At 47.0% G+C, this 26,432-nt stretch overlaps 1 protein-coding gene across 1 annotated transcript in view; it reads right to left on the bottom strand.

The window, feature by feature from the left end:
• Positions 1-326: 326 nt before the first annotated feature.
• NEMF (nuclear export mediator factor) overlaps positions 327-26,432 on the bottom strand; it is a 42,561-nt gene continuing 16,455 nt past the window's right edge. The window contains exons 10-33 of the mRNA XM_061612611.1: positions 26,325-26,400; positions 25,062-25,124; positions 24,402-24,479; positions 22,864-23,072; positions 19,958-20,140; positions 18,610-18,673; positions 17,914-18,002; positions 17,393-17,496; positions 16,997-17,059; positions 15,891-16,003; positions 14,224-14,281; positions 13,959-14,017; positions 11,816-11,936; positions 10,840-11,116; positions 7,071-7,113; positions 6,928-6,977; positions 6,045-6,204; positions 5,648-5,725; positions 5,112-5,297; positions 4,183-4,215; positions 3,076-3,182; positions 2,939-2,982; positions 2,109-2,188; positions 327-533 (exon numbers count right to left, since the gene is read on the bottom strand). Of these exons, the coding sequence (XP_061468595.1) occupies positions 456-533; positions 2,109-2,188; positions 2,939-2,982; positions 3,076-3,182; positions 4,183-4,215; positions 5,112-5,297; positions 5,648-5,725; positions 6,045-6,204; positions 6,928-6,977; positions 7,071-7,113; positions 10,840-11,116; positions 11,816-11,936; positions 13,959-14,017; positions 14,224-14,281; positions 15,891-16,003; positions 16,997-17,059; positions 17,393-17,496; positions 17,914-18,002; positions 18,610-18,673; positions 19,958-20,140; positions 22,864-23,072; positions 24,402-24,479; positions 25,062-25,124; positions 26,325-26,400 (2,416 nt within the window). The 3' untranslated portion in view covers positions 327-455. The remainder of the gene's footprint in view (positions 534-2,108; positions 2,189-2,938; positions 2,983-3,075; positions 3,183-4,182; positions 4,216-5,111; positions 5,298-5,647; positions 5,726-6,044; positions 6,205-6,927; positions 6,978-7,070; positions 7,114-10,839; positions 11,117-11,815; positions 11,937-13,958; positions 14,018-14,223; positions 14,282-15,890; positions 16,004-16,996; positions 17,060-17,392; positions 17,497-17,913; positions 18,003-18,609; positions 18,674-19,957; positions 20,141-22,863; positions 23,073-24,401; positions 24,480-25,061; positions 25,125-26,324; positions 26,401-26,432) is intronic.

Genomic DNA, 26,432 nt, shown 5'->3' with positions numbered 1-26,432 from the left:
AGAGCTAATTTGTATTATTCCAGCATTGAATTCTCCCCCAACCCCGGAAATAAAAAACTTGGAAAGCTTGAAAACTAAAACAATGAAGTGGGAGCTTCTCTCACAGCTGCTGAATGCACCATCCTGTTTCAAACCTACCTTGATCCTTCCTGGGCCTTTAATAAGTATCTCAAGAGGATGCAGCCAAAAGCAGGCTTCTCGTCACTATAAGCAACACAAATGTTCAAATGCAATTTGTTGTGATTTGGAGTCTCATCCATCCCAAACAAAAGCAAAACACTGGAGCTAATTTAATTTAATTTTGGTCAATTAAGCAGAAGCAGTAATCAATCTCATATTACTGGATTTTATTTATTAGCAAAACTGGAAGGTGCACCAGCAGCGAGGCAAGTCACCGGTGGCCCTTGCAAAGACAGTCCGGGGCTGAAGGGCTGCAAAGCTGTGAACGGCTACCCTCACTTCTTTTTCAGATTCAGGAGATTAGGGGCTGACACCTTCACTTTGCCTGGAATATTTCTGGATAGATCTGTATCCTAGGGAAAAGAATCACACATGTTGATTAGTTGTATGTACACACATAGTAAGCCATTTGTTCTGTTAGCACGAAACTCAAGTAAAAAACACAAGAGGCAAACTTTTCTTTTTGTTGCAAAGGGTGAGGTGCATCCAGCCCTTGCATCAGGCTGTAAGGAGAGGTTTGGATCTTGGGCCTTACCAAAGAAGGGCAAGGGCAGAGACAGAAATAAGGCGGATGTGCTCAGCACCCACAGACCCACTCAGTCTCTCTGCAGTCTCATGGGCTAAAAACGATGCCATTTTTGAAAGTGGAAATACTGGAGGAAGCTACCAGATTCCATCTTAAAAAACTACCACACTCTTCCCTGGCCTGGCCTGGCCTAGTTTGGCTCACTGCAGTGCCTTGAATGTGCAGATGGACTGAGACTTTCATTAATGTGTTCACCTTGGGCGGGAGGAAGACACATGCCCGCATTCGACCTACAGGCACTCCTGCCCATAGGCAGCCCATCTGCATTTGTGAAAGGGATGGTTGACATTCATTTGCCGCAAGAACCTGGGACTGTCCTCTAGGATAGTTCAGGGGTTTAGGTTAGGAACTTGGATCCCACCTTTCAATCATGCCTCCAGGGCAGTTATAAAAATAAAACGGTAAAAAAACCATCACCAGCAGCTAAAGCAATCAAAACTTTAAAAGCCTGGGAGAACAAGAGCATATTCATCTGGCACCAAAAAGATAAGGCGGGTGTCAGGCAAGCCTCCCTGGGAAGAGAATTTCAGAGGCAGGGTGCATTCCCAAAGAACATCCCCTCTCTGGCTGCATTGCTTCAGATGGTGGGGAGGCTCAGAGGGGAATTTCCAAGGTGACCTCACTGCATGGGCAGGCTGATGCAGGAGCAGGCATTACTTCAGATAGTCCCAAGCTGCTTAGTGGCTTTTAGAAGGGAAGGGAAGGATGGTCAAATGCAGCAGAGGCCAGAGAGGTTAAAGCAGTGGCAAGCTATGTTTCCAATGACCCCATGTTTCCAGCTGATAATCTAGGATGGGGTTCGGGGAACCCATGGTCATTAAGATGTTGCTAGACTCCCAGTTCCCATCATCCTTGACCATTGGCCATGCAGACTGGGGCTGACAGGAGTTCAACAACATCTGGAAGACCAAAGAATCGTCATCCCTGATCTAGCAGCTTCTGAACCAACTGCAATTTCCAAACAGTCCTCCAGCGCGACTCCGGGGAACCGGTCAGGTGTTCTCCTCTCCCTGCTTCTTCCTGATTCACCTACAAAGGACTTTCTGGATTGTGCCCCCTTCTTATTCCCATCCCAGGAATATTTGGCATTCAGTGGCAGAAGGAATAGCTTGGGGGTGGCAGTTTGGAAAGTCCCAGGTACAAGAGGGGTGACACATACTTGCAACCACGGGAGGCCTTTTTTGTCCCAAGAGTCTGCTTATAACTTGGAGCAATTTGTTGTTGGGCGTTATGTTTCTTTTAACGTCAGCAACTTTGCTGTGTATGTGTTCCCTGCTTTTCAAGTCAGTTGCTCAACTCAAAGCTACAGAACCGCACTGTTCCCAGAGAAGGAACTTCTTACCTTCACGCTTCGAAAGAGATCCTTCTCTCTTGGGGTTGCCTCCCTGGACTGCATGAAGTTGTGCAGAGCAGTCTTTGCCGCTGTTGGAAAGACACAATGCATGGGGAGGCATCATCAGTAGAGATGGAAACGTACACAGTTCATTCAGTTGCAACAGCTGCTACTTCCCAACTAAGTGACTGTGAGCCTTTCTGCCCACAGTGGATGCCATTGGGCATATTGGCAGCCAAAGGGGAAAAGGTCCCCCTTTCTTGACTAATCTCTGCCTGCTCACTTGGAGGTGATTCTTATATCATGACAGGTGAGCATGTGGTTGTTTACAAGCCTGACAAATTTCTGGGCCACCCCAACCCTCTGTCACTTGGCTTTTGAAAAGGACCCTTCCAGAGTCCTCATCTCTTCCCCTCCTTTCACCACCAGCCCACACATCTTTCTGCATTGCTCAAACCCCACACTTCTATTTGATGGGGGGGGACTTCAACCCACACCAATTGTTTTTTTATAAAAAAGGCCATGCCACTTGCGGTTGTGAGTTGTTTGCTGAAAGCATGTATTTATTAAATATTCTGTTTTATGCTTAAAATTGTGAGCTGCATTGCATAGTTTTGTCTGGAAATGATTGTAATAAACATAAGGAAAGGCGGTGCTGTCAGAAAGTAAATTTGACAAGAGGCGGCATGAGAAAGCATGGAGGGCTAATTTCAGAGGTCAACCCGCCTCATAATACACAAGTTCACCGAGTAATGCTGCTTACAGGATGTTTTAAACATTTATTTATTTTGATTTTTTGAGCAAAAAGGGGCCGGAAAGAATTGCAACAGGAAACATACCTTTTCCTTTCTTTTGCGTGCCAGGCGTCAGCTTAACTTTGTATCTTGAAAAGCAAACGAAGAAGAAGCATCATGTTTAATTGGAGGCTAATTAACTCCGGGCAATGCCAAACAGGCCAAGAGTTACTGCCACTCACTTGTAGTTGGTCATGGTGGTATAAGGGGCGCAGATTGGAATGGCAAAGAGGAGAATGTCTTCCAGGTGGGGCTGCCCAGACAGAGAATCAAACAGAGTCTCCCCTTCCTAGAAGACAGGAGGACATGCAAGTGTCAGGCTGTGCAGGGCACGGAGGGTGTACTGGCCTGGACTGGGCTTTACCCTTCCAGGCATCTCCTTGAGGCTGTTTTTAATTCAACACGGCTTTTTCAGGGCACCACTGCTGGGTTTGCTCATGCTGCTTTTACAAATGAATTTAATGTTTTCTTACAGTCTTAACTTTGTAATTTTGTTTTTATTTCTTTTTTTGTACATGGCCACAATATTTTCCGGTGGTGGGTGGTTCGTAAATTCTTTAAATAAATAAATAAATAAATAAATAAATCTAGGTCTCCCCATTGGCCACTTTGTTTTTTGTTTTTACAATTTATTTATTGATGACAAACATGTGTTATGGGATTTCTCTTGCTGTGGTTATTTTATACTTTACATGAATGCTTTTGTGTTTTAAGAGTCCATTTTCTTTTCAACTAAGCTGCTTCCAGAGGCCATTGGGTGAGGAATGTGGAATATTCATTTCATAATATAAGGAAAGAAAAAACTCCTTCCATCTTTTCAGCGATGGGATCTCTGCAAGTGGCTTGTCACCAGGGGTGGGCACCTGCTGCAATTCAACTGGAAAGAAGAAAATGCACTGGACGTGGAACTGGCTGTAGAATTCAGCATCCTGCAAATCCCTGTCAGCTTGCTCTCTTTTTGCCCTCACACATCTCAGGAAATCCTGATATTACAAGCAAAGTTGGAAGGAACCATCTGAGAAAAAAGCAGGCGGTCCCCCACAGCTTAACTAGGATTTGAAACCAGCACTCCTGGCTGAAGCTCCACCACTGTTGGCAGGAGGCAGGTTGCAAAACAAAGAAAAGAATGGAGAATACACAACCTTGCCTACCATCAACTAGGGGGTGAGGGGGGAGAGAGCATAATTCACTTTCCAGACTGTAGTTCCCTTCTGTTCAAGATCCTGTGTATATAAAGAAGTCTGAGCACTTCCAAACGCTTCCCCAGAAGTTACATGGTTCATATTTACCTCGTTCACATGCTGATCCTGGTCATGCTCCTCCTGCAAAAGTCAAGTAACATGCTGAGCCTTCCTCAGAAAAAAAGAAGAAACAGTGGCAGAAAAGCCTGCTGTGTGGGATACCCCATTCAGCTCTACTTGGCTGCCCCAAAAGCTGGAAACCAGTGAAATCTCAGTCAAAATGCCTGCTCTCTGCTTTTGATTTGGCTGCTGGGTTTTTAAAACTGTCTGCCTTTATTAGTGTTTTACTATGGGCTGATATCCAACAACTCAGGGCGGGCCCACTGAAATCAATGGGCTTAAGTTATTTAGATCCAATTAGTTCAATGGATCTACTCCGAGCATGGTCAGCTGGACATCATCTCTTGCACTGTGTATCTTATTCTATATTTTTCTTTTATTTAGGTATTTGTATGCTGCTTTATATCAAGAAAAAGAGACAGAAACCATACAATACAAGCAACAAAATTAAGCAAAATTAATTCTTGCAGCCAGCTTCCCGTGTGTCTTTAGGATATCTCCATCATTCTTCCCTCGAATAGAACTGACAAAAACTAAACCCAAACGGTGCTCCTGCAAAATACGAGGGGCATCCTGCCCTCCTCAAGAGAACCCCGAGGTTTGCAGAAGTACAATTAATATTTCAACACAAATCAGCAAAGGGGAGGGAAGAGAACCCGCCATACCCAAAAAGGCCACCAGTGAGGGTCGAGCATGCTCAGAATGCAGCAACAGAATGACGAGTGTAAGTTAGGAAAAAAGAAAACAGAATAAGGGGGTAGGAAGGAGAGAAAGGCCTCGCCTCAGCCCCTAACCTCACAGTGCAGGGAGGCGGGCATGGGGGGCTGGCACCCGGAAGAGGGAGGTGCAGCCCTGCTCAGAGGCAAGGCTCCGCCCCGCCCTGAGCTCTCCACAGCAGCCTCCTCTGGCGTGTTTACCTTCTCATCTGGGTGCTCCTCCAGAGCAGCGTCCTGCAACTCGAGGGACAGGTGATCTATCCTGACCCCCTCATTGGTGGCCCTCTGGCCCCCTCGTGGTTTCTGGAGCTGCTTCTTCACAAAGTCTTGATTTCCTTTCCCTTTTTTGGCTCTCTTTGGCTTCTCTTCTTTGTTTGACCCTGCAGACTGGATCGGGCAGACCAAGCGGGTTAGGATCTGGGACTCAACACAAATCACCAGCAAACACAATGTCCATCTTCTCCCTCTCCTGCCCCCCCCCCCGCTCCAAATGCAGAACACAGAGAAACTGCCTTACACTGAGCCTGGCCACTGGGTCCATCTAGCCCAGTACTGTCTGCACTGACTGGCAGCAGCTCTCCAGGCTTTCAGGCAGGAGCCTCCCTTGGCCCTACCAAGAGATGCCATTGGGGACTGAGCCTCGTGCTTTGACCACGCAAGCCAGATGCTCTGCCATGGAGCCACAGCCCTTCCCCCAAAGAAAAAAGAGCTCTCTCGCTCTCCTCTTTCTGCCTTACGCCCAGCAGCTTCATGATCAGCTCCCGGTCTTCCTCGTCCTGGTCCTTGTACTTCTCCTTGATTTTTTTCAGTTTGCTCTGCAGAGAAGAGAGAGAGGGAGGGAACAGAGCTGAAGAGCTTTGCAGGATTGCTGGGAAGGGAGGGGTGCAAAGGCTGAAGTCTTGTTGCCGGGAAGCCACGGGACAGAGCCACGCATCAAAGAACCATTATGGCAGCCTTCGCCGACATGGTGCCCTCCAGATGTTTTGGACTATAACTCCCATCAGCCCCAGCCAGCTTGGAGGGTGCCGCGTTGGCGAAGGCTGGCTTCTGGAACTGCCCCCCAGTTGCATGTGTTCAGCAGCCTAACCCAGGCAGGGCACCCCATAAATGTGCCAACCATCCCCGCCCACCCACCTTCTGCCCCCTCTTCATGGGCAGCTGGGTGCCTGCTGCATTCTTGCTGGCGCTGGGCAGAGGTGAAGGCTGAGCGCCATCCTCCTCCTCCTCCTCCTCTTTCCCCTTGGGCAGGTCTGCATCATCTCGGTTGCTTGCCGGCTGCTTCTTCTTCATCTCCCTGAGGAAAAACAGGTTTTCCTCAGACTCTTGAGCCCTTAGATGGCCTGACTGCTTTAAAAGTGGCAAGGAGGCACCAACTGGCTGCAGCCAGAAGAGCCATTCTGGCAGGGTGGGGTTGCAAGGCCCTGGACAAATCAGACTGGGTGTGTACCCCCCCCGTTGCCTTCATCTCTTCCATGCCTCTGCCACCCCTCCGCTTCCTTCTCCCCCCTCCCACAAGCTTACTTATTTTTTACTCACTACTTTTTTTACCACCACCCCTTTCTCTCCCCCCACCCCAAGTTTACATTTTCTGCTGCTGCTTATAGCAGGGACGTCAAAGCCTGCCACCTACCCTGCCTCGCTCAGAGGTTCGGCCAGTGGGTGGAACGGCCAAAAGGGCATCTGGGCCAGGGGCCGGGCCCTCCAAACTTCAGCTTCACTTTGCTCACACACAGACCCAGGGACAGCCATGGCAGCCAGTTTGGAGAGTGGGGGAGGGAGCAAGGACCACCCTGAGCTGACCCAAGCAAGCAGCCAGCCAGCCACTTGCTCTGCTTGTGTGGCTTGGAACTGCAGAAATCTCCTTGGGGAGGGAGAAAGGCAGGCTGGCAAGCCAGGTCGCAACAGCCGGGGCCGAGGACATCTGCTGCACTTACCAAGCAGCCAGGAAACTGTTGCTCACAGCTCATTCCTTATCTAAGGTGCAGGACTCTCCCGGCACGTCAGGCGGCCCTCTTACCTCCTCTCCTTGGCTGAGAGATGCCTCCGGCCGTGGGACTTGCTATCGTTCTGCAAAGGAAAAGGCAGTTCAGGCTGCTGCTGCTTCCTCTGAGATGGCCAACATGGAGGACCATCACTGGGTGACAGCAGGAAAGAGCTTACCAAGCTTAAGGTGTCCTCTTTCGGAGCATGTTTCAGCTGGGATCTGTAAGAAAACAAAGAAGTCGCTTGTTACCGGAATCTACCAATGTGACGCAAAGAGGATGCCAGAGGAGCTGGGAAGGGAGTGCGAGTCAAGTGCCTGGAGTGTATCACGCTGCAAGAAAGCTCAGTAAGCATCTGACCTGGAGCCTCTACAGCAGAAGTACCAGGGATCAGGCACCTTCTCAAAGTAATACTCAATTTACTTTTTATTTATTTTGCAGTATTGTCATTAAGACAATGATCAAAATAACAACAGCTAAAAGAACGAACACAGAAACGAACAAAAAATGCCATGAACATAGTAGTATAAAAAGTCATTTATCCACTTGAGACTGTAATGGCCACTAAAGATTAGACAAACTCACGGAGGAGGAGGCTCTGCCACCACAGTCAGAGGCAGCTTCTGAAAACCAGTTGCCAGAAGCCGCAGGAGGGGAGAGTGCTCTGGCACTCGGGTCCTGCTTGAGTCTCCCAATAGATCTTGATATGTGTGCCCAGTTCTACATGGGCTCCAGTATTGTTTGTAAGGTATCGCCCCTCCTACCTTCAAGTGATCCCGGCAGTAATGCAAATCAAAAAGAGAACTTTTATTTGCAAGTGAAGAATTACTTGGAGACAAGTGTATAAAGCTGGCATGTAAGCATGGCGGCCATAAATCTTCACCTTTCCCTGCGTTCTTGAACTCAGTGTTTCTATATTAACCTACTCTTACCCTGCACTCAACTGTCTGTCTATCTCTCTTCTGAAACCCCCAACTTGTATTAACCCCCAACTGTATTTGTCAACTGTACTGACAAAACCAGTTTTTTTACACTCCCCCCTTCTCAACATTCCAATTTTGGGATTGGCCAGTTGATGGAAAAGGGCGGGATCTAGCCCTGTCCATCACAAGTGCCATCATATTTCAACCAATTCCCCCCTCCCCCATTTGTCTGGTCCGGTCCCAGAGCCCGCTCTGCAAGGCAGTTCAGAGGGTGCAGTAAGTACCATGGAGAGCTCCAAATGAGAAACTTGCTCCAGCTGAGGTCAACAAGAAAGGACTTCTTCACGCAGTACAAGAGGCAGTGGTGGCCACCAACTTGGATGGCTTTAAAGGAAGATTAGACCAATTCAGAGAGGATAAGGCTAACAATGGCTACTAGCCATGATGTCTGTGCTCTGCCACCATAGTATCCATAAGGATACTGCCTCTGACTGAAAACCAGTTGCCGGAAGCCGCTGGAGCGGAGAGTGCTCTTGCACTGAGGTCCTGCTTACGGGCTTTCCATGGGGCACCTGGTTGGCCACTGTGAGAACAGGATGCTGGACTGGATGGGCCACTGGCCTGATCCAGCAGGCTCTTCTTATGTTCTTATGACTACTAAACAACCAATGGGCAATTACACCTGATACATTACAAATATACATCCAAATGGGGTATAAGGTTGGGTATTTTCTTGCATCTCATTACACTAATACATAATAAATTTTATTTATTTATTTATTATTTGATTTATATCATGCCCTTCCTCCCAGCAGGAGCCCAGGGCAGCAAACATAAGAACATAAGAAGAGCCTGCTGGATCAGGCCAGTGGCCCATCTAGTCCAGCATCCTGTTCTCACAGTGGCCAACCAGGTGCCTGGGGGAAGCCCGCAAGCAGGACCCGAGTGCAAGAACACTCTCCCCTCCTGAGGCTTCCGGCAACTGGTTTACAGAAGCATGCTGCCTCTGACTAGGGTGGCACAGCACAGCCATCATGGCTAGTAGCCATTGATAGCCCTGTCCTCCATGAATTTGTCTAATCTTCTTTTAAAGCCATCCAAGCTGGTGGCCATTACTGCATCTTGTGTGAGCAAATTCCATAGTTTAACTATGCGCTGAGTAAAGAAGTACTTCCTTTTGTCTGTCCTGAATCTTCCAACATTCAGCTGCTTTGAATGTCCACGAGTTCTAGTATTATGAGAGAGGGAGAAGAACTTTTCTCTATCCACTTTCTCAATGCCATGCATAATTTTATACACTTAAGTATATAAAAAAACTAAAAGCAGTAAAAACACTTTAAAACATCATAAAAACAGACTTTTTAAAACAAAACATCTTTAAAAACATTTTTTTAAAAAAGCTTTCAAGACATCTTTAAAAGAAAAAGTTTAAAAACACGGTTTTTTAAAAAAAAGTTTAAAAACATAGTAAAAAGCAATTCCAACACAGAGGCAGACCGTGTCCATCTTTCAATAAATAAGAATGTAAGAATATATGAAGAGCCTGCTGGATCAGGCCAGAGGGTGCGCATCTAGTTGTCTACAGTGGCCAACCAGATGCCCACGGAAAGCTTGCAAGCAGGACCTGAGTGCAAGAGCATTCTCCCCTCCTGTGATTTCCAATCAATTATTAAATTTTCCCTCACCAGATTATGGCTGCTTTCACACAGTTTTGCAGATTAAAATGGAAGCGCTTCTGTCCTGATTTCTAAAATGCCTTCCTCACTGCACTACACTTTTTGCATTAAGGAACCTTTTGGCCAATATACCAGCATTTTGCGCAAATGTCTTTCACACTGCTGCAATGAACAGCACCTTGTTTTCATCCCTCACCCATTACACCCACGCGCACTGTAGTTCTCCACTGTGTAGAAGGTCTTCAGATCTTGTCCCGTCACCATGAGACCCCTCTCCCTTTAGCATGTAACCTTTTTTTGTGGGGTGTCTGGACACAGGGGTGCGTGTGGAAAAAGGAGGAAGGGAAAGCTGGTACCCACACCAATGCTGGAATACCGGTACAATTTTCATCATTCAAAAAAAAAATAGACGAGTACCTAAAGGGCAGGAATGCACTGCAGGCCAGGATGCCTGTCGTATGAGCAGCATCAGCTAGCGCAAAATGCCTACGATCTTCCGGATTCCCAAGTAGGCAAATGGATTATTCCTGGAATCATTTACCACAGACATGAACCTCACACTCGATTTCTGAAACTAGCTTTTATGGTGTGTGAAAGATCAAATAAAATGTGCAAATTCCCAGATAAGAAATCATCAGTATAAGGAAATAAACTGCAGTGTGAAAGTAGAGTATGTCAGTTTCACCACATTCTCATTATCCAGTGAAGGGGTTCAGATTCCCCCCCCCCAGTTAGAAGATATTGTCATCCATACAGCTGTTAGCAGATGAACTATCATTCCTATGTCCTCCGCCAAAAGCCGACCCTTCATTCACTCATACATTCATTATTTGATTTATAACCCGCCCTTCCTCCCAGCGGGAGCCCAGGGAGGTAAACAGAAATGCTAAGAACACGTTAAAACATCACAAAAACAACATAAAAACAGACCTTAAAATACATTAAAACAAAACAACGTTAAAAAGATTTAAAAAAAGCTTTAAAAACATCTTTTAAAAAAGGGTTAAGAACATATTATGTAAAAAAACACATATCAACAAGCAACATTTGTTGTCGTCTCCATGGTGACATGGATGGAGATTGGCATCACGCCAGTCTAAGCCTTAAAGGCTCTTGCATTGTCACAACACAGTGCTGGACTTCCTTGGGTCACCTTTGCTACCGCTGGTCATTGCACACCATCCCAAGACACCGCTGTGGATGCTGCTTCTGTCAGGCAAAGAGTTGTGTGGGACAACAGGGCGCCACCACAAGGAGGGGTTGTGGGCATCCGAGAGGCAGAGCAGCCCCATTCTCTCTCTCACACACACACACACACTCAACGTTTGGCATAGCCAGTCTCAGTTACCTTTGGGACTGGAGGTGCGAGAGATCAATGGTTGTATCTGGAAAATGTGGCTCCTCCGAAGCATTCCTTGTTGGTTCCTGACCCCCTTTGCCCTCTTCTTCCGAGTCAACGTACTCCTCATCAGAGGACCCTTCTGGAGCCAGGGCATCACCCGCCCCTTTCCTGTCACCCTCCTGCTGGTGGGTTTCCGCCGGGTCTTCCCCCTTCACAGGCGTATCCTGGGGGTCCTCCTTCTCACCACCATCACTGCTGCTGCTGTCATCTCCTTCTGGTGCATCTTGGGAAAGGAAAACACAACTGCATTCTCCGTGGCTTCAAAGAGCCTTCCGCAACCTGGTGTCCTCCAGATTGTTTGGACTCCAACTCCCCTCATCCCTGATCATTTGCCTTTGTGACTGGGGCTGGTGGGAATTTCAGCCAAAATCATCTGTTGGGGGGGGGGGCGCTCCAGGTTTCGACAGGCTTAAAACGTGCAGCTTAAACAACAACACATCTCTTGGAATTCACAAGGAAGAGAAGCTTATGAAGAAGTATCTGCTCCTTTGGAGAAAGGTCATAGCTCACTGGCAGAGCAATGGTCTCACACGCAGAAGGTCCCAGGCCACATCCAGCTGTCAAAGTTGGCCTACATGGGGGGGGGGGAGATAAAGATCTGCCCAAGAACCCTACAGGGTAGACTCCTCTGAAGAATATGGGAAGTGGATCTCTCAATCATCAGGCTCCTTGTGAAGAGGGGCAACGAGTTCCTTCTCAGAGTGTCAGTGCCTCTTGCTCCCTGGAAAAGATTCTGCTGGTTCTTCCTCTGGCGTTCCCTAGACCTGGGACTCTCTCTCCCCCTCCAATCTCTCCTCAAAACAAATCTTTGCCATGAAACTCACCATGTAGATGGGCTTTGTGTCATCATCTGTGGCTTCCCCCAAGCTCTGCCTGGCAACCTGCAGACCACCCCCTTAAGCACACCCCTTCGCCGGCATACCTAAGGGCTCCAATTCTTCTGCTGCCAGTTCACCGGTGCTACTGGTTACCGCCTCCATGTCTTCATCCTGCACTTTGACCTTCCGCTCCCCTTTGTGTCTCCACACGCAGGATTCGTCCACCTGGAGGAGGAGAGCAAAAGCCACGCTTCGTGGGATGCATGAAACACTCCCAGGTACCAGAGTGCTGCCCATCAGAGGACAGACCTGCAGCAGCTGCACCGTACGTGCAGATGTTATCTGCATAGGAAGAGCCCTGTGGGAAGCTCAGGCCAAAGGTCCATCCTAGTTCAACATCTTGTCCTTGCAGTGGTCAACCTGATGCCCCTGAGAACCCTACAGGCAGCACCTGAGTGCAAGAACAACACTCCTTACCCTTCCCATCCACGTGCATTTGCAGGCATACCATCTCCAACAGCGGAAGGAGGACACAGCCACCCTACACCCAACCTGGGACTCTGGCCCCATCAAGGTCTCTGATCAGATGGAAGAACTGAACGCACACAGGGTTCTTCTCACACTAAGGCTAAACATGCAGCTAGTAGGGAAGTGCGGGGCAGAGCAGGAAGTGCACCGGCACGGGGGGGGGCTCTTAAAAGTTCACTGAACACATAAGAGGGTTCAGATGAGCACCCCATTCCCAAACTGGGCAGATTTTGTTTCCAAGTCCAAAAAGTAAAGTGTGCATTGGCTCTTAGTGGGTTCAACAGAGCTATCAGGCCTCCTCTTAAGAAACAGAGTCCTGCAAGGCCCACAAGCTATTATTATACATTTATACAGCCACCCATCAGTAAATATCCCCCCAGGAGGCTTGTATCAAAACATTCACTAAAAATACATATTTTTAAACATTTAGATCAACGACAAAGAATAAAAGACAGCAGAAAACCATTTACAGTCTGGATTTAAAGCAAAATTTGAAAGCTGGAGGGAATAAAAAGGTCTCTGCAGAGTGCTGAAAAAGATCAAAGAGAAGGAACCACGCAAACCACTGAGAGAGCCCTCTCCTTGACAGCCGTCTGCCTCACTTCACTTGGTGGGGACACCCAGAACAGGACCTCTTAAGGTCTGGGTAGGGATACAGGGGGAGGAGGCAAGCTGGCAGGTCACGTGGTCCCAAGTTGCCTACGGCTTCATAAATTAAAACCAGCATTTAAAACTGGGCCTGGAAAGAGAATGGGAACCAGTGCAACTCATAAAGCACTGGCCACATCAGATCAAAACAACCATTCTCCCTGCGGCTCTGATTTTGAACCATCTGCAGTTTCCAGACCATTTTAAACAGCTGCCACCATATACAACGCACATCAGCAATTGTTACTGTGGTTACGTACTCATTCACACGCCCGTTCCCAGACAGAGTACAGTAGGGCCCCACTCATATGGTGGGTTACGTTCCGGACCTCCGCCTAAAATTGAAACCCGCCAAATAGCGGAACTCCGTCAATAAAATGGTGCCCGACACCCGAAAAACACCATAAAAGCGGAACAAGTGCCGTACGAGTGGGGCCTAATTGAAAGCCGTCATATTAGCAGGCTGCCAAAAAGCGGGGCCCTACTGTAAGAGCAGCTACGCTTTCACTGTGGGATCTTTCCCACTTCCCTGCACTGAAAATATCCTCTGGGGATTGTGTTCAACACAGTGCTAAGCAGAGCATTCCTTGTGCAAAGGAACAACCTGCCCCTCTCCTCTCCCCAGGCCCCCTCTATATCTGTTCTAGCGGTTCTCCCAACAGCCCAAAGCAGCTTTCGGGGCAGTTCAGGGCACACACAGGGGAAGGGGGGAAATCCCATTGCACTAAGGCAACTTTTTGGCTGAATACCACCCTTTGTTTCAACACCACTGTAGTTGAGGGTGGCATGGGATACAGAGGTGTCCACATAAACCTCTGGTCTACGGGGCCGTATCCAAACGGCAGCTCTGCTGGAGCAACAAGCATCCATGTGCACAGCAGTGCTTCCTTGCTCTCTCTAGCCCATTCCCTCCAGGACAGATTTTGGGGGCATGTGGGGGCAGGAGACAAAACAGAAGATCTGATGCAGAAGCACAATTACATGTGCAGAGGACCGAGTACAACCGATGATGATTATTTTTTTAATAATGTCCCCCAAATATATGGAGGCAACAAATTAAACGCACCGTACCTTAAATAAGAAGCTGAAGCCCATCATCAGATATGAAGGGGGGAGGAAATTCTTTTTGCCTGGGGGGAGGACAAAGAAAGAAACCTGGTCAAGGTTGTGGACTTTCCATTTGTTCTGCCCAGCAAAGACAGGAGCAATCGTGCAAACTTCAGGGATCTTGGGACCTCGCTGTGAAGACGCCCAAAGAGAAGAAGCCAATACTTGTCCCTTTCCCACGGCTAGGTATGAATTCTGGGAAGTAGCGGGTGTCCCCTGAAGGTCTCACCTCTAACCATGAAGCTTCCAGTTGTCAGGTATTCTCCAGTGGGAGCCGTTTTAGACACCTGCATGGAGTTTATCCAGAGATGTTAATCAAACACTGATAAGGATCATAAGTACCAAAACCCCTAACCTGGGACTCTCCAACACGGCCATGCTGGCCAGGGCAGATGAAGAGTTGCACTACCGAACATTGGAGAGCGCACCAGGTTGGGGAAACCTGTTCCAACCCAACCCAGAGTTACTCAGCCAGGGAGTCCTGATGTTTCATGCTTACATAGCTGAGGGCGTATCCAGATGTACAGCAGAAGAGAGAAAAAGACACACACACACACCTGCTCCCGCCCACTTCTTGGCATGGCATTGCTTGTAGAGTCTGCAGCACTGTGCTATGCCTCCTGTGAGAGACCAGCCGCCTTCGGCCCTCCCTCAACTCTCGCCAAGCGGCAGCCATTCCATCCAGCTAGCTGGTCTCCTTCCGTATCAGCTGGTCATTAAAACTTTTAAGAACTTGTTCCTGAGCTTGCTTGTTCCCCTCCTCCCCTCTCCCCTCCTCATACACTTTTCCTTGTGCATCGTGTCCTTTAGATGGTAACCCTGAAGGCAGAGAACATCTTGCTAGAGCTTTGTAAGCTGCTCTGGGAGCCTCTGGGGCTGAACTGCAGTGGAAAAACCAGTACTTCAGAAATTAACGTTCTGAAAGAGCTTTTAGCAATGCAAAAGGGCAGCAGCTCAGCGGCAGAGCATCGGCTCTCCAGGTTCAATCCCCAGTGTCTCCAGGTAGGGCTGGGAATGTGCCCAGCCCAAAACCCTGGGGAGCCGCTGCCGGTCAGAGTAGTCAACACTGAGCTGGATGGCCCAAGGGCCTGACTCAGTAGAAGGCAGCTTCCTCTCTTCCTGGCGCTCGTGGAACCCAGGGAGAGGGAGAGTAGCTCTGGGGAAGGGACAGATGCAGACGCTCTCTTGCTTTGGCTTCCTCCTCCTCTGTGCTGCCCTCCCTGCCTGCCCCACAGCCTTTGAGGAGCACCCAGGACCACCGCAAGCTAACAGAGACTCCACCCCTCCCGGCACGCTAAAGAAAACAGGGCTGTGCTCGTTAACGGAGATCCTGGCCCACGGATGTGCAGAGCGCCCCCCCGTTAGCCTTAGCCCCCTTCTCCACCCCACAGAGATTGCCCTCCCATGCAAGGAGTGGGAGAGCTGGGTGGGGTCAGCCGCTGGTGGTGGGAATAGGAGGCAGCGGCACGAAGAACAACGGCCTGAGAAGCAGAGAGGAAGGGGGGGAAGACACCAACCCACAGCGCTAGCTGGCTTACCTTGCGTGGGGCTGGAGGAGGGGAGTGACCAGCTACGGAGAGGGAGGGCCCCCATCCCCAAGGACTCCCCTGCGACTCTACCAGGTACAACATTCGTTAAAACACCCTGAAAAGGCAGATATGGAAGCCTTTTGCCTCTGTGACAAGAGTGCAGCGGAGAAGCTGTATGAGGCTATTGCAAGCCTTCCCCAAGCTGGTGGCCCTCCAGGCGTTTTGGACTACAACTCCCATCAGCCGCGCTGGCTGGGGCTGATGGAGCAGCAGTCCAAAACACCTGGAGGGCGCCAGGCTGGGGAAAGCTGAGCTATTCTAACAAGAACACATTCTCAGATACAGTGGCCACCCCGGACCTCATTACCTGATGATGATACACCCACCAGGCGCTAGTGATGACCCGGGCATCCCACGCAGCGCTGTAGCACAGAGCCATTGTGCCTGCCTCAGTGAGTGTCCGTGGAGGGATGGGGTCCCCTGGAGCAGCAGCACCAAAAGGAGGTTAGTATCAGGGAAACAAAACTTCACAAATCCAGGGAGGTTTGCTAGCATGCAGCTTTCAAAGTTTAGTATTGCTAAACTGTGCAGAAAGCAAACAAACAAGGACTTTGTTTATTTATTTATTGCATTTGTACACTGACCCATAGCCAAAGCTCTCTGGGTGGTTTACAACAATTAAAAACATTAAAAACAAATATACAAATTTAAAAACACATTTTTAAAAAGCAATTTAAAAACGCACGCTAAAATGCCTTGGAGAAGAGGCAAGTGTTGACCTGGCACCAAAAAGATAACAGTGTTGGCGCCAGGCACACCTCGTCAAAGACATCATTCCATAATTTCGGGGCCACCACTGAGAAGACCCTCTCCCTTGTTGCCAGCCTCCGAGCTTCCCTCGGAGTAGGCACCCAGAAGAGAGCCTTTGATGTTGAGCGTAGTGTACGGGTGGGTTTGTGTCAGGAGAGGTGTTCCATCAGGACTTTAAGATTTCAGCACTAAAAGTTTTAATTTAAAAAAAAAGAGATGAGCCAATTAAGTAAAAAAAAACCTTTGCAATTGGACTACCTGATGCAGTTTGGTTACTTTCTTTAGGTTTGCTCTCTAGAAAGCAGAACAAAGGAGAACTCCAGATCAGCCTCAAGTGACTTCAGCAAACATCCTCTGCTTGCCGAACAAAAAGCAGGAAACTGACTCAGTTTCTTCATTTTATTTATTTATTTATTATTTATTATTAGATTTATATCCCGCCCTTCCTCCCAGCAGGAGCCCAGGGTGGCAATTTTGGCAATTTATATACCACCTAACCATCACCAAGTCCTCTGGACAGTTCACACAATTTTCAAAAATCAGAAAAATGTTAAGCTACAATAAAAAAAAAACTAAAAACCAATCAGCGTAACCACCACCACCACCACAGACTACTCTTTCGCTCTTACCCTTTCTCAGAACTCACGTCACTGAAACCTTTACCTGTTAGATTCTTTATGACACAACTGGTTGCTCCGTGGAGATCAGCATGAACATAGATGTCACCTTACACAGAAGGAGAGAGATAAAGGGAGGCCAGTGGTGAGTATCAAGGCATCTGTGGAGTCAGCTGTAGACCTTTAGTCAGAAAGAGTGGCCAACCAGATTCCCCAATAGGAAGCCCACAAGCAGGACAGTAGCCACTGACAGCCTATCCTCCATGAATATGTCTAAACCCTCCTGTAAAGCCATTCAAGTTAAAGCCATCACTACCTCTTGCAAGAGGGAATTCCATAGTGCTATGCAGAAGTGCTAGTTCTGTGAATGTGTAGTTATATTTTCTTTTGTCTGTCCTGAACCTGAACTGCACTTTGCGTGCAAGGAATGAGGCAGACTAACCTGGCCTCAGGTACCTCTTGACGATCATTTCATTTTGTTGTTGGTCTCTTCCAGCTATCACAAGGTAATTTTCAGAGCTAATGAACCACAGGAATTTCTCAAACCTGTGAGATTACATCAAGCCATCAAGACAGAGCAAGGCACTGGCATAACCCCCCCCCCAAAAACCCCTACTTAAGCCTTTCTCAGAGAACAGCCTGGATTTTAGGGACATTTAAGCCCACCACCGGCTAACCCCTCTCAACCAAAAGAGAAATGGCAAGTCTCTCAACCAAATGCATAAACATTTAGATCTTAAATATTATTATTTTATTAATAATCTTAAATATTAAGCACTCCAGTCCTCCTATGCACATGCCTGCGTGCTCTCACTCTCTCTCTCTCTCTCTCTCTCTCTCTCTCTCACACACACACACACACACACACAGAGAGAGAGAGAGAGAGAGAGAGAGAGAGAGAGAGAGAGAGAGAATCAGACGGTTCCAAGAGTCACTTGTTTATATCTGTGCACAGGGACTCACCAGTAAACTTTTCTAGCTTTCTGAATGGTGGTAACTGTTTGAACTTCTTTCAGCGTTTGCTTAGTCTTCTTTTCTGCTGATTTGAAGGCCTGTATAGGCAAGCAAAGACACAGCAAGACAGAGAGAGACAGGCAGACAAAGAGGTCTCCTAAGTTACAGCCAGGAGGCCCTGGGCATGTAAATTGAACACAGAAGCTCCATGAGACCAAGCATTTCGCAGGTGTGAATATTGCGGAGGCAGCACCTTCTGGACATACAAAGCTACTGCTCTCTTCCTGCCTGCAACAAGATTGGTTTCCCTGATCTCACACAGCCCATAAATGCTGCCAGGTTTATGGCATTCCTGTTCCTATATTAGCATTCCCATTTCTGAGCCTGCCCATGTGCTGTCTACACACGCGCATGGCTTTCGTCACATTTGTTTTTGACCACCTCATCCTTCACTGCTGCCCAAAAATGGCTTTGCAGACCAAATTCAGAGGACTGGCGGGCTTTACGATGCCTGCACGCCAGACATACACACTCTATATTACTGAAGTTATCTTTGGTTTGGGTTTTTTTTAACATCTGGGGGAGAACTGCAAAAACTGCATAAAGCTACAGGCAAACTGGAGTCACGTAAGAGAGGAAAGAGATCATAAGGCTACTGCTTTAACATGTTACTAAGGAAGAAAGCCAAAGAAACCATCAACATACCTTCTCTGCAGCTTCCACGGTTTTCTGGCTTTTTCTGGCTGCATGTCTCTTGTGATCGTAGTACCTGGGAAAGATACGGTCGCATCATCATGTCTCCAGCCCACCTCTTTTTTCAGTAAGCACGCATCCCTTTTGGCTTTCCATCCATGGATACCTTATGTGCCCAGATAAATGGCAGGGCCACACAGTTTGGGAGATATTAACTGGGATGGGAGCAATTTCTTTAAAAAGGTAGCACCAATTGTGGTGCTTTCTCCACACATCGGTTCTTGAAGCCATCTGTGGATCAAATCGAAAGGCATGGCTCTCTGCATGGCAAAGCAGCAGGGGCAAGAGGAAACCCAGGTCCCTGCCTACAAAGAAACTGGCAAGCTAGAGGCTGAAAACAAAGGGAGAAACAAGGAGAGGAGGAGGAGAACCTTGGGTAGAAACGTAAGCGGCTGAAGATATGAGTACTGAAGCTTTGTTTTAGAGTGCTAAAGAACCTGTGCTGCTGGCCAGCAAAGACCTGCTCTTGTGCTGGCAGCAAATGCAAAAAGCTCTAGACGTCTGCCAAGAAGGGCCCTGTGCTGAAGCTCCTCCCCCTGTCAGCACTGACTCAGGAAGCTGAGTTAAAGCTGGTGTGAGGAGAGGTTGCAGCAGGGGCGCCTCCTGCATAGCCCAGTGGCCTCGCTGTGTGATGCTGAGGCTCATGGGAACACAGCCATGCTGGCTGGGGCTGATGGGAGCTGCAGTCCAAAATGCCGGGAGGGCACCAGGTCAGGGAAGGCTTAGGCTTTCCAGAACGAATGAAGCAAAGGAAGACCTCAGCTTCATCCCTTGGGCAGAACCGAAAAACTGACAATGAAGGGGAAAAGGAGGGGCCCTTGATTCAGAGGCAGTAATAGCTGCACATAAAAATCAGCTCTTTGAAATGTGGTGCTGGAGGAGAGCTTTGCGCATACCATGGACTGCGAAAAAGACAAATGATTGGGTGTTAGAACAAATTAAACCAGAACTGTCACTGGAAGCTAAAATGATGAAACTGAGGTTATCCTACTTTGGACACATCATGAGAAGACCTGATTCACTAGAAAAGACAATCATGCTGGGAAAACAGAAGCGAGTAGAAAAAGAGGAAGGCCAAACAAGAGATGGATTGATTCCATCAAGGAAGCTACAGACCTGAACTTACAAGATCTGAACAGGGTGGTTCATGACAGATGCTCTTGGAGGTTGCTGATTCATAGGGGCGCCATAAGTTGTAATTGACTTGGAGGCACATAACAACAAGAACAAAATAGGTGCATGCTGTTCTACATCCCAGGGATGCTTTGGGAGGTGCCCCCAGCCCACTCAGACCTCTTACCTTTTGGCATTGGCATAAGCAGACAAGCTGAGATCCACGTCCACCAGCAAGGGCTTGTTCTTCTGGGGCTTCTGGAGTGGTTTGGCTTTATTCCTCTTCTTCCGCCCCCGCTTTGGCTCTTCCGTCACCTCCTCTTCAGCTTCCTCCTCCTCCTCCTCTTCTTCTGAGAACAAGTATGGGTTTCTAGGGAAGTAGAAAAACATGTTTTTTGAAAGTCTGGGGTCAGAAAGGTCTCTCTTTTAAAAACTGTCTGTACACTGCTACCTCCAGGAAGAACATTTTTAAAAATTTCATTCATTCTGCTAATTGCACACATGGTCTGTTCTCCAATAAAAATTCCAAAATTCTGCATTCTGTTCAGTGCTTAGAAAGTTGAATTCAAGTTATTATGAGCTTCTTTTCATTTTTTTATGTAGTTGCTTTACTATATGTTTTAATTATGAATTGTTGTTGTTATGTGCCTTCAAGTTAACTACGACTTATGGCGACCCAATGAATCAGCGACCTCCAAGAGCATCTGTCATGAACCACCCTGTTCAGATCTTGTAAGTTCAGGTCTGTGGCTCCCTTTATGGAATCAATCCATCTCTTGTTTGGCCTTCCTCTTTTTCTACTTCCTTCTATTTTTCCCAGCATTATTGTCTTTTCTAATGAATCATGTCTTCTCATGATGTGTCCAAAGTATGATAACCTCAATTTCATCATTTTAGCTTCTAGTGATAGTTCTGGTTTAATTTGTTCTGCTGCTGCTATGTGCCTTCAAATTGATTATGACTTATGCTGGCCCCATGAATTAATGACCTCCAAGAGCATCTGTCATGAACCACCCTGTTCAGATCTTGTAAGTTCAGGTCTGTGGCTCCCTTTACGGAATCAATCCATCTCTTGTTTGGCCTTCCTCTTTTTCTACTCCTTTCTGGTTTTCCCAGCATTATTGTCTTTTCTAGTGAATCATGTCTTCTCATTATGTGCTTAGAGGTTTTATTAGAATCACGTGATATATAAATTGTTAAATAAATACAAATAAAATAAAAATATTTTATAATTGGGTTTATTCTTGTTATTTTGCTGCTGGTCTTTTTTTGTTTGTGAACTGCCTTGGTAGATCTTCCTGATGTGAAAGGAGGATATAAGTTATTTTAATAACAAATAATTGGGTGTTAGAACAAATTAAACCAGAACTGCCACTAGAAGCTAAAACGATGAAACTGAGGTTCTCATACTTCGGACACATCATGAGAAGACATGATTCACTAGAAAATACAACAATGCTGGGGAAAACAGAAGGGAGTAGAAAAAGAGGAAGACCAAACAAGAGATGGATTGATTCTGTAAAGGGAGCCACAGACCTGAACTTACAAGATCTAAAGAGGGGTGATTCATGACAGATGCTATTGGAGGTCATTAATTCATGGGGCCAGCATAAGTCATAATCAATTTGATGGCACATAACAACAACAACAAAATAATAATGATACACATCAAGCAAGTTTTCAGATTCTCCCTTCTTTGGCAGGCTTTGTTCTGCCTCTGTCAGTCACGTGGAGGAGAAAGGAAAAGCTGTTTCAGGTTACTGACATCCCACCTTCCAACTTCTACCATTTTGCCACCCATATGCTTTCAAAACAGATCTTGGCAACCATCACAGCTAGAAACTTGGAGCTGAGATTCTAAGGATGCTGAATCCTACAGCAATTCTGCAAACAGGGCCCAGTGTGGTGTTGTGGTTAGGGTGTTGGACTATGACCTCAGAGACCAGGGTTCAAATCCCCACTTGGCCATGAAGCTCACTAGATGACCTTGGGGCCAGTCACTGTCTCTCAGCCTAATCTACTTCACAGGGTTGTTATGAGGATTAAACTGGGAGGGGAGAACCATGTTTGTACGCCACCTTGAGCTCCTGGGAGGAAAGGCTGGATATAAATGTAAGGAATAATAAATAAATAAATAATTCCTGAACTTGTGCGGCATGATCCCGGCCATGGAGTCACAGGAGTCATTTCCACACAGCACAAAAAAACACGCTCTCTCTGCCTATAGAAGGCCCCGCGTCCAAGCATCTGCTAAAGCAGGGGGCAGGAAACCTGTTGCCTTCCAGATGTGGTTGGACCCCTGCCCATCAGCCCCAAGGAGCATGGCCACTGGTCAGGGATGATGGCAGCTATAGTCCAGCAACACCTGGAAAGCCACAGATGTTCCCCATTCCTTTTGCTACAGGATCTCAACCAGCAGCAGAGATCCTAGAGAGCCATTACCAGCCAGTACAAGCTACATTCGCTTCGATGGATCAATGCATTTCAGGGGTACAAAAATGCTTCCAATATTCTCTGGACTGCACTTATTGAAGTCGACCTAGGCAGGGGTCAGCGGTTATTCATCCAAGTAAATTGCAGTTAAGAAGGCAAGAATGACTTTGCTGGAGCAGGAAGGTCAGCAATAGGGAGTCCCCCGCTTCCATTTGCTCCAGCACTTGGTCCTCAGAGGAGTGTACAGGGTGGTATTCAACACCAAGCTAAAAAGACGTTCCGTCAGCGAAAGCGTTTCTGCTTACCCAACAGAACTATCTCCCCTCTCCTATCCTCCCCCCACATGCTGTTCTGGGGGTTCTTCCAACCCTCCGGAGCAGATTTGGGGAGGCATGCGGGGGGGGGGGGAGAAAGTCCCATTGCGCTAGCAAGAATCCCTGCACTGGCTTTCTCTAATGCAACAATTTCGTAGAATAAGGCCCCATTTCCAAGCGTACAGATCCCATCTTCAGCTATGTACAGTCCCACTTCCCCCAATTCTGCCTAATCCTGGACCCTCCCAACAAGGGGTGTCAAGACAAGAAGTGACGCCAGTTGCCGGGCTGGGCACAGATCCTGACACCCTTCTCAGCTCTTTCCTGCAATCTGCCTTGTGCTTACTTCAGGAGCATCGTGATGTGGTTTGTCTGCAGCTTCAGCTCTTTGATGGCACTCGCCACGGGATCCCCCTGGGCCTGGGCTTCTTTGACAATGGTCCCGATCTCCGTCCAGTCAATCTGATTGGCTAAGGCACTCCGGACCACCTGGATGGCTCGGTCGACTATCTCTAAGTTCATCTCCACAAGTTCGCCTTTCACCTTGTCAATTTCCTTTTGGGAAAGTGAAGGAGACATTAAGTACCGATTTACTGGCCAAGCAGAGTGCTCTTTACGCACAACGATCCTGCAGGGCAGGTTAGACGGAGAGACTGACATTGCTCAGCACCTCCAGGTATTTGAACCCAGGATCTGAATCCGACACTTTGAGAGACGGCCACCCCACGCTGGCCTACAGGAATAATTCTAGCAAAGAAGAGTGTGGCCAAAGGCTCCGCTTGTGAAACTGCACTACAGGAGCATCCCAACAGCAGTTCTGAAATGTATATGCCATGATGGCTCCCCTGCCCTTCCTCCAAGGAAGCTGGCGCAGGCCAGGTCAGGTGGTCAGTCTGCTTAGCCTGGCCCCCCTGCCCTTTGGAACGCTCTCACATTGGATATCATATATCACAACAGTTTCATGTATCTCTGCTTTCCACTGTTTCTCTATGTTAGTCATGTTACATATACATAATTGAACCTGTACGCTGCTTGGAGAAATTTTTTGAGCAAGTGGCCTATAATAATTTTCTAAATTAATCAATCCATACCAGACAGGCGCTGTCTATATTGGCACTTACTAGAGACCTTCCTTTTTCAGCGAGCTTTTCCATCAGTGGGAGATTTTTATCCCACTCAGGATCTGCACTGGATTTGAGATTGTTTTCATGTGCAATTTTGTTTTAATTTTTTTCATGTATGAAAATGTTTTTAATATATGTTTTCATTGCTAATCACGTTGGGATATTTTACAGGAAGCAATTTTTGTTGTTGTTGTTATGTGCCTTCAAGTCAATTTCGAGTTATGACAACCCTGTGAATCAGTGACCTCTAAGCAATTTTTAAATGGAATTAAATAATAACACATTGCTACTACGGCTGCCGACGGCTCTTAGGTAAAGAGAGGTCTTCCCTAGCTTTGGTCCTTTAACTGGGACGCCAAGGGTTGAATATGAGACCATGTGCACGATTACGACTTATGGCAACCCTGTGAATCAGCGACCTCCAATAGCATCTGCATTGTTTTATTTTTTATTTATTTCATGAATTGCTTCCCATGAATCATCCTGAAGAGATTTATAATAAAAATGTATACAAAAACAGTTAAAACAATTGCTTTGCCACTGAGTGACTCTTTCCCCTTTACATCTTCACATCTTTAAGCTGTCCTTCCCACATAAGAGCTGAAAACTTGCATCTGAGAAAAAAAGAAGAAGCTGAGATTCTTTGGAGTCTGACAAATGAAGTGAAGCCACTGTTTATGGTGTAATAGTGGTTGTGCAGGAACCCTGACCTTGATTTTTGCATAAAGCTTGACTTATAAAGAACAACTGATAGGCCCACCTGAGCCTGATGAAGAGCTTCAAGTCTGTCCTCGTGGTCCTTCCGAACATTTTCCAACTTCTTCAGGGCTTGTTTCTCCTTCGAGGACAAAAATGAAGAAGGGGGGGGAAGAGATGTGGGGGAAAAGAACTGTGCTGATTTGATGCTAACGTTGACTCAGGCAGTCCAAGTCAATGGCAGAGCGGGAGGAAAGTGATGGCAATGGCTGCCCATAGCCAGCCAGAAGGGGTCCTCCAAGCGAGCAAGCAGTTAAGGAGGAGCCGCTTTGGCCAACTGGCAAAAGGAGGTTTTGCTTCTATTTCCACATTTTGACACTGCTGGGAAGTGCACAGGCTGAATCACCTCAAGTTTGGCTGCACACTTGAGTCAATAAGACGCAGCTTCCAAACCTGAGGCTGTGCCTCACTCTGCTTCAGGAAAAGTAGGGAAGCTATCTCGCAAAGAGCTCCCTGGGTATGTACGGGGACTCCTTTGTACACTCAGGGGCTGCTGAACAGGAGCAAATGTATTCAGCTAACGTTGAAGCTATCAGGGCTTTCAACAGGGACAGAAGTATAATGTTTCCCAGTTAAACAAGGAAGCCCACTTTGCAACAAATCACAGCTGGCAAATGACCTGGAGGAGCCATGGCAAAGGATAACTTCTTCAAGAGACCGGTACCTGATGCAAAGCCTTCAGGTCTATCTTCTGTCCTTCTAGCTTGGAGTAAAATTCATCCACTGCCTTTCAAAAAGAGATGAAAACGTTAAACAAAAAAATCAGGAATTATTCTCTTTTTTTACAACTTCTGAGAAATTATTATTATTATTATTATTAAATTCATATCCCACCCTTCCTCCCAGAAGGAGCCCAGGACAGCAAACAAAACACTAAAAGCGCTCTAAAACATATTTTTTTAAAAAGAGACTTTAAGAAGTATGAAAACAAAAGATCTCTAAAAACATATTAAAACAAAACATCTTAAAAACAGCTTTAAAGTAAAAACAGAGCTGAAACAAAAGCAATTACATCTAACAGGCCTCTTAAGTAAATGTTCTCAAATCTCAACTGGAAAATTGCAAATTTTGATTGATTGATTGACTGAAACTTTATTTTTACCCCGCCCTTTTTCCAAGCTGGAACTCAGGGTGGCTTACAAATAGAACTACATGTAGTTAAAAACATAGAAAAACATACAATTAAAATACAATTAAACTATGCACAACCTTAAAACCGTAAAAGGTACTTAAAAATCTAAAAACAATTTAAAATAATACAAATAATAATATAAAACAATAGAACAAGCCTCGTAAAGCCCAATCCTAAACACCTTCTATCCCAAAAGCCTGTCGAAATAAAAAAGTCTTAACCTGCTGACGGAAGGATGGCAAGGAGGGGGCCATTCGTGCCTCCCTAGGAAGGGAGTTCCAGAACCTAGGAGCAGCCACCGAGAAGGCCCTATCTCGCGTCCCCACCAATCGCACTTGCAAGGGTGTTGGGACTGAGAGAAGGGCCTCTCCTGAAGATCTCAGGGCCCGGGCAGGCTCGTATAGGGAGATACAGTCTGACAAATAGCCTGGACCTGGGCCGTATAGGGCTTTAAAGGTCAAAACCAGCACTTTGAATTGTGACCGGAAACAAACTGGCATTAACTCCAGAAGCTCACATTCTGATGGGCTTTTGCCTTTAAGGTCTGCTGCAAAATTCAACTATGCGCAAAAGCAAAGAACCCAACAAACACCACCACCACCCCTCAAAAACCTGCCATCCGAAATTTCACACTCACTTCTTAAACTTGCTAATCCCCATTCTGATTCACCACGCTGCAAGCACAGCAGGCAGAATTCTAACACCCTGGCCGTTCATTACTGCGTCCCAGCCCCAGGTGATACAATAAAAATTACACCCCACTGATAAAATCCAGTATCAAGCACAGCACTATACCTTGTTGAAAGATTCAAACTCCACGCACGGGCATTTCTTGTGTTGCGAAAACAACAAGGGGTGGAATTCCTCATATCTGCAAGACACAGATTGGATAATATTGCCAGC

This window comes from Rhineura floridana, chromosome 2 (genome assembly GCF_030035675.1).
Source record: "Rhineura floridana isolate rRhiFlo1 chromosome 2, rRhiFlo1.hap2, whole genome shotgun sequence".
NCBI classification, from domain to species: Eukaryota; Metazoa; Chordata; class Lepidosauria; order Squamata; family Rhineuridae; genus Rhineura; species Rhineura floridana.
This window is presented reverse-complemented; position numbering and strand designations above follow the sequence as displayed.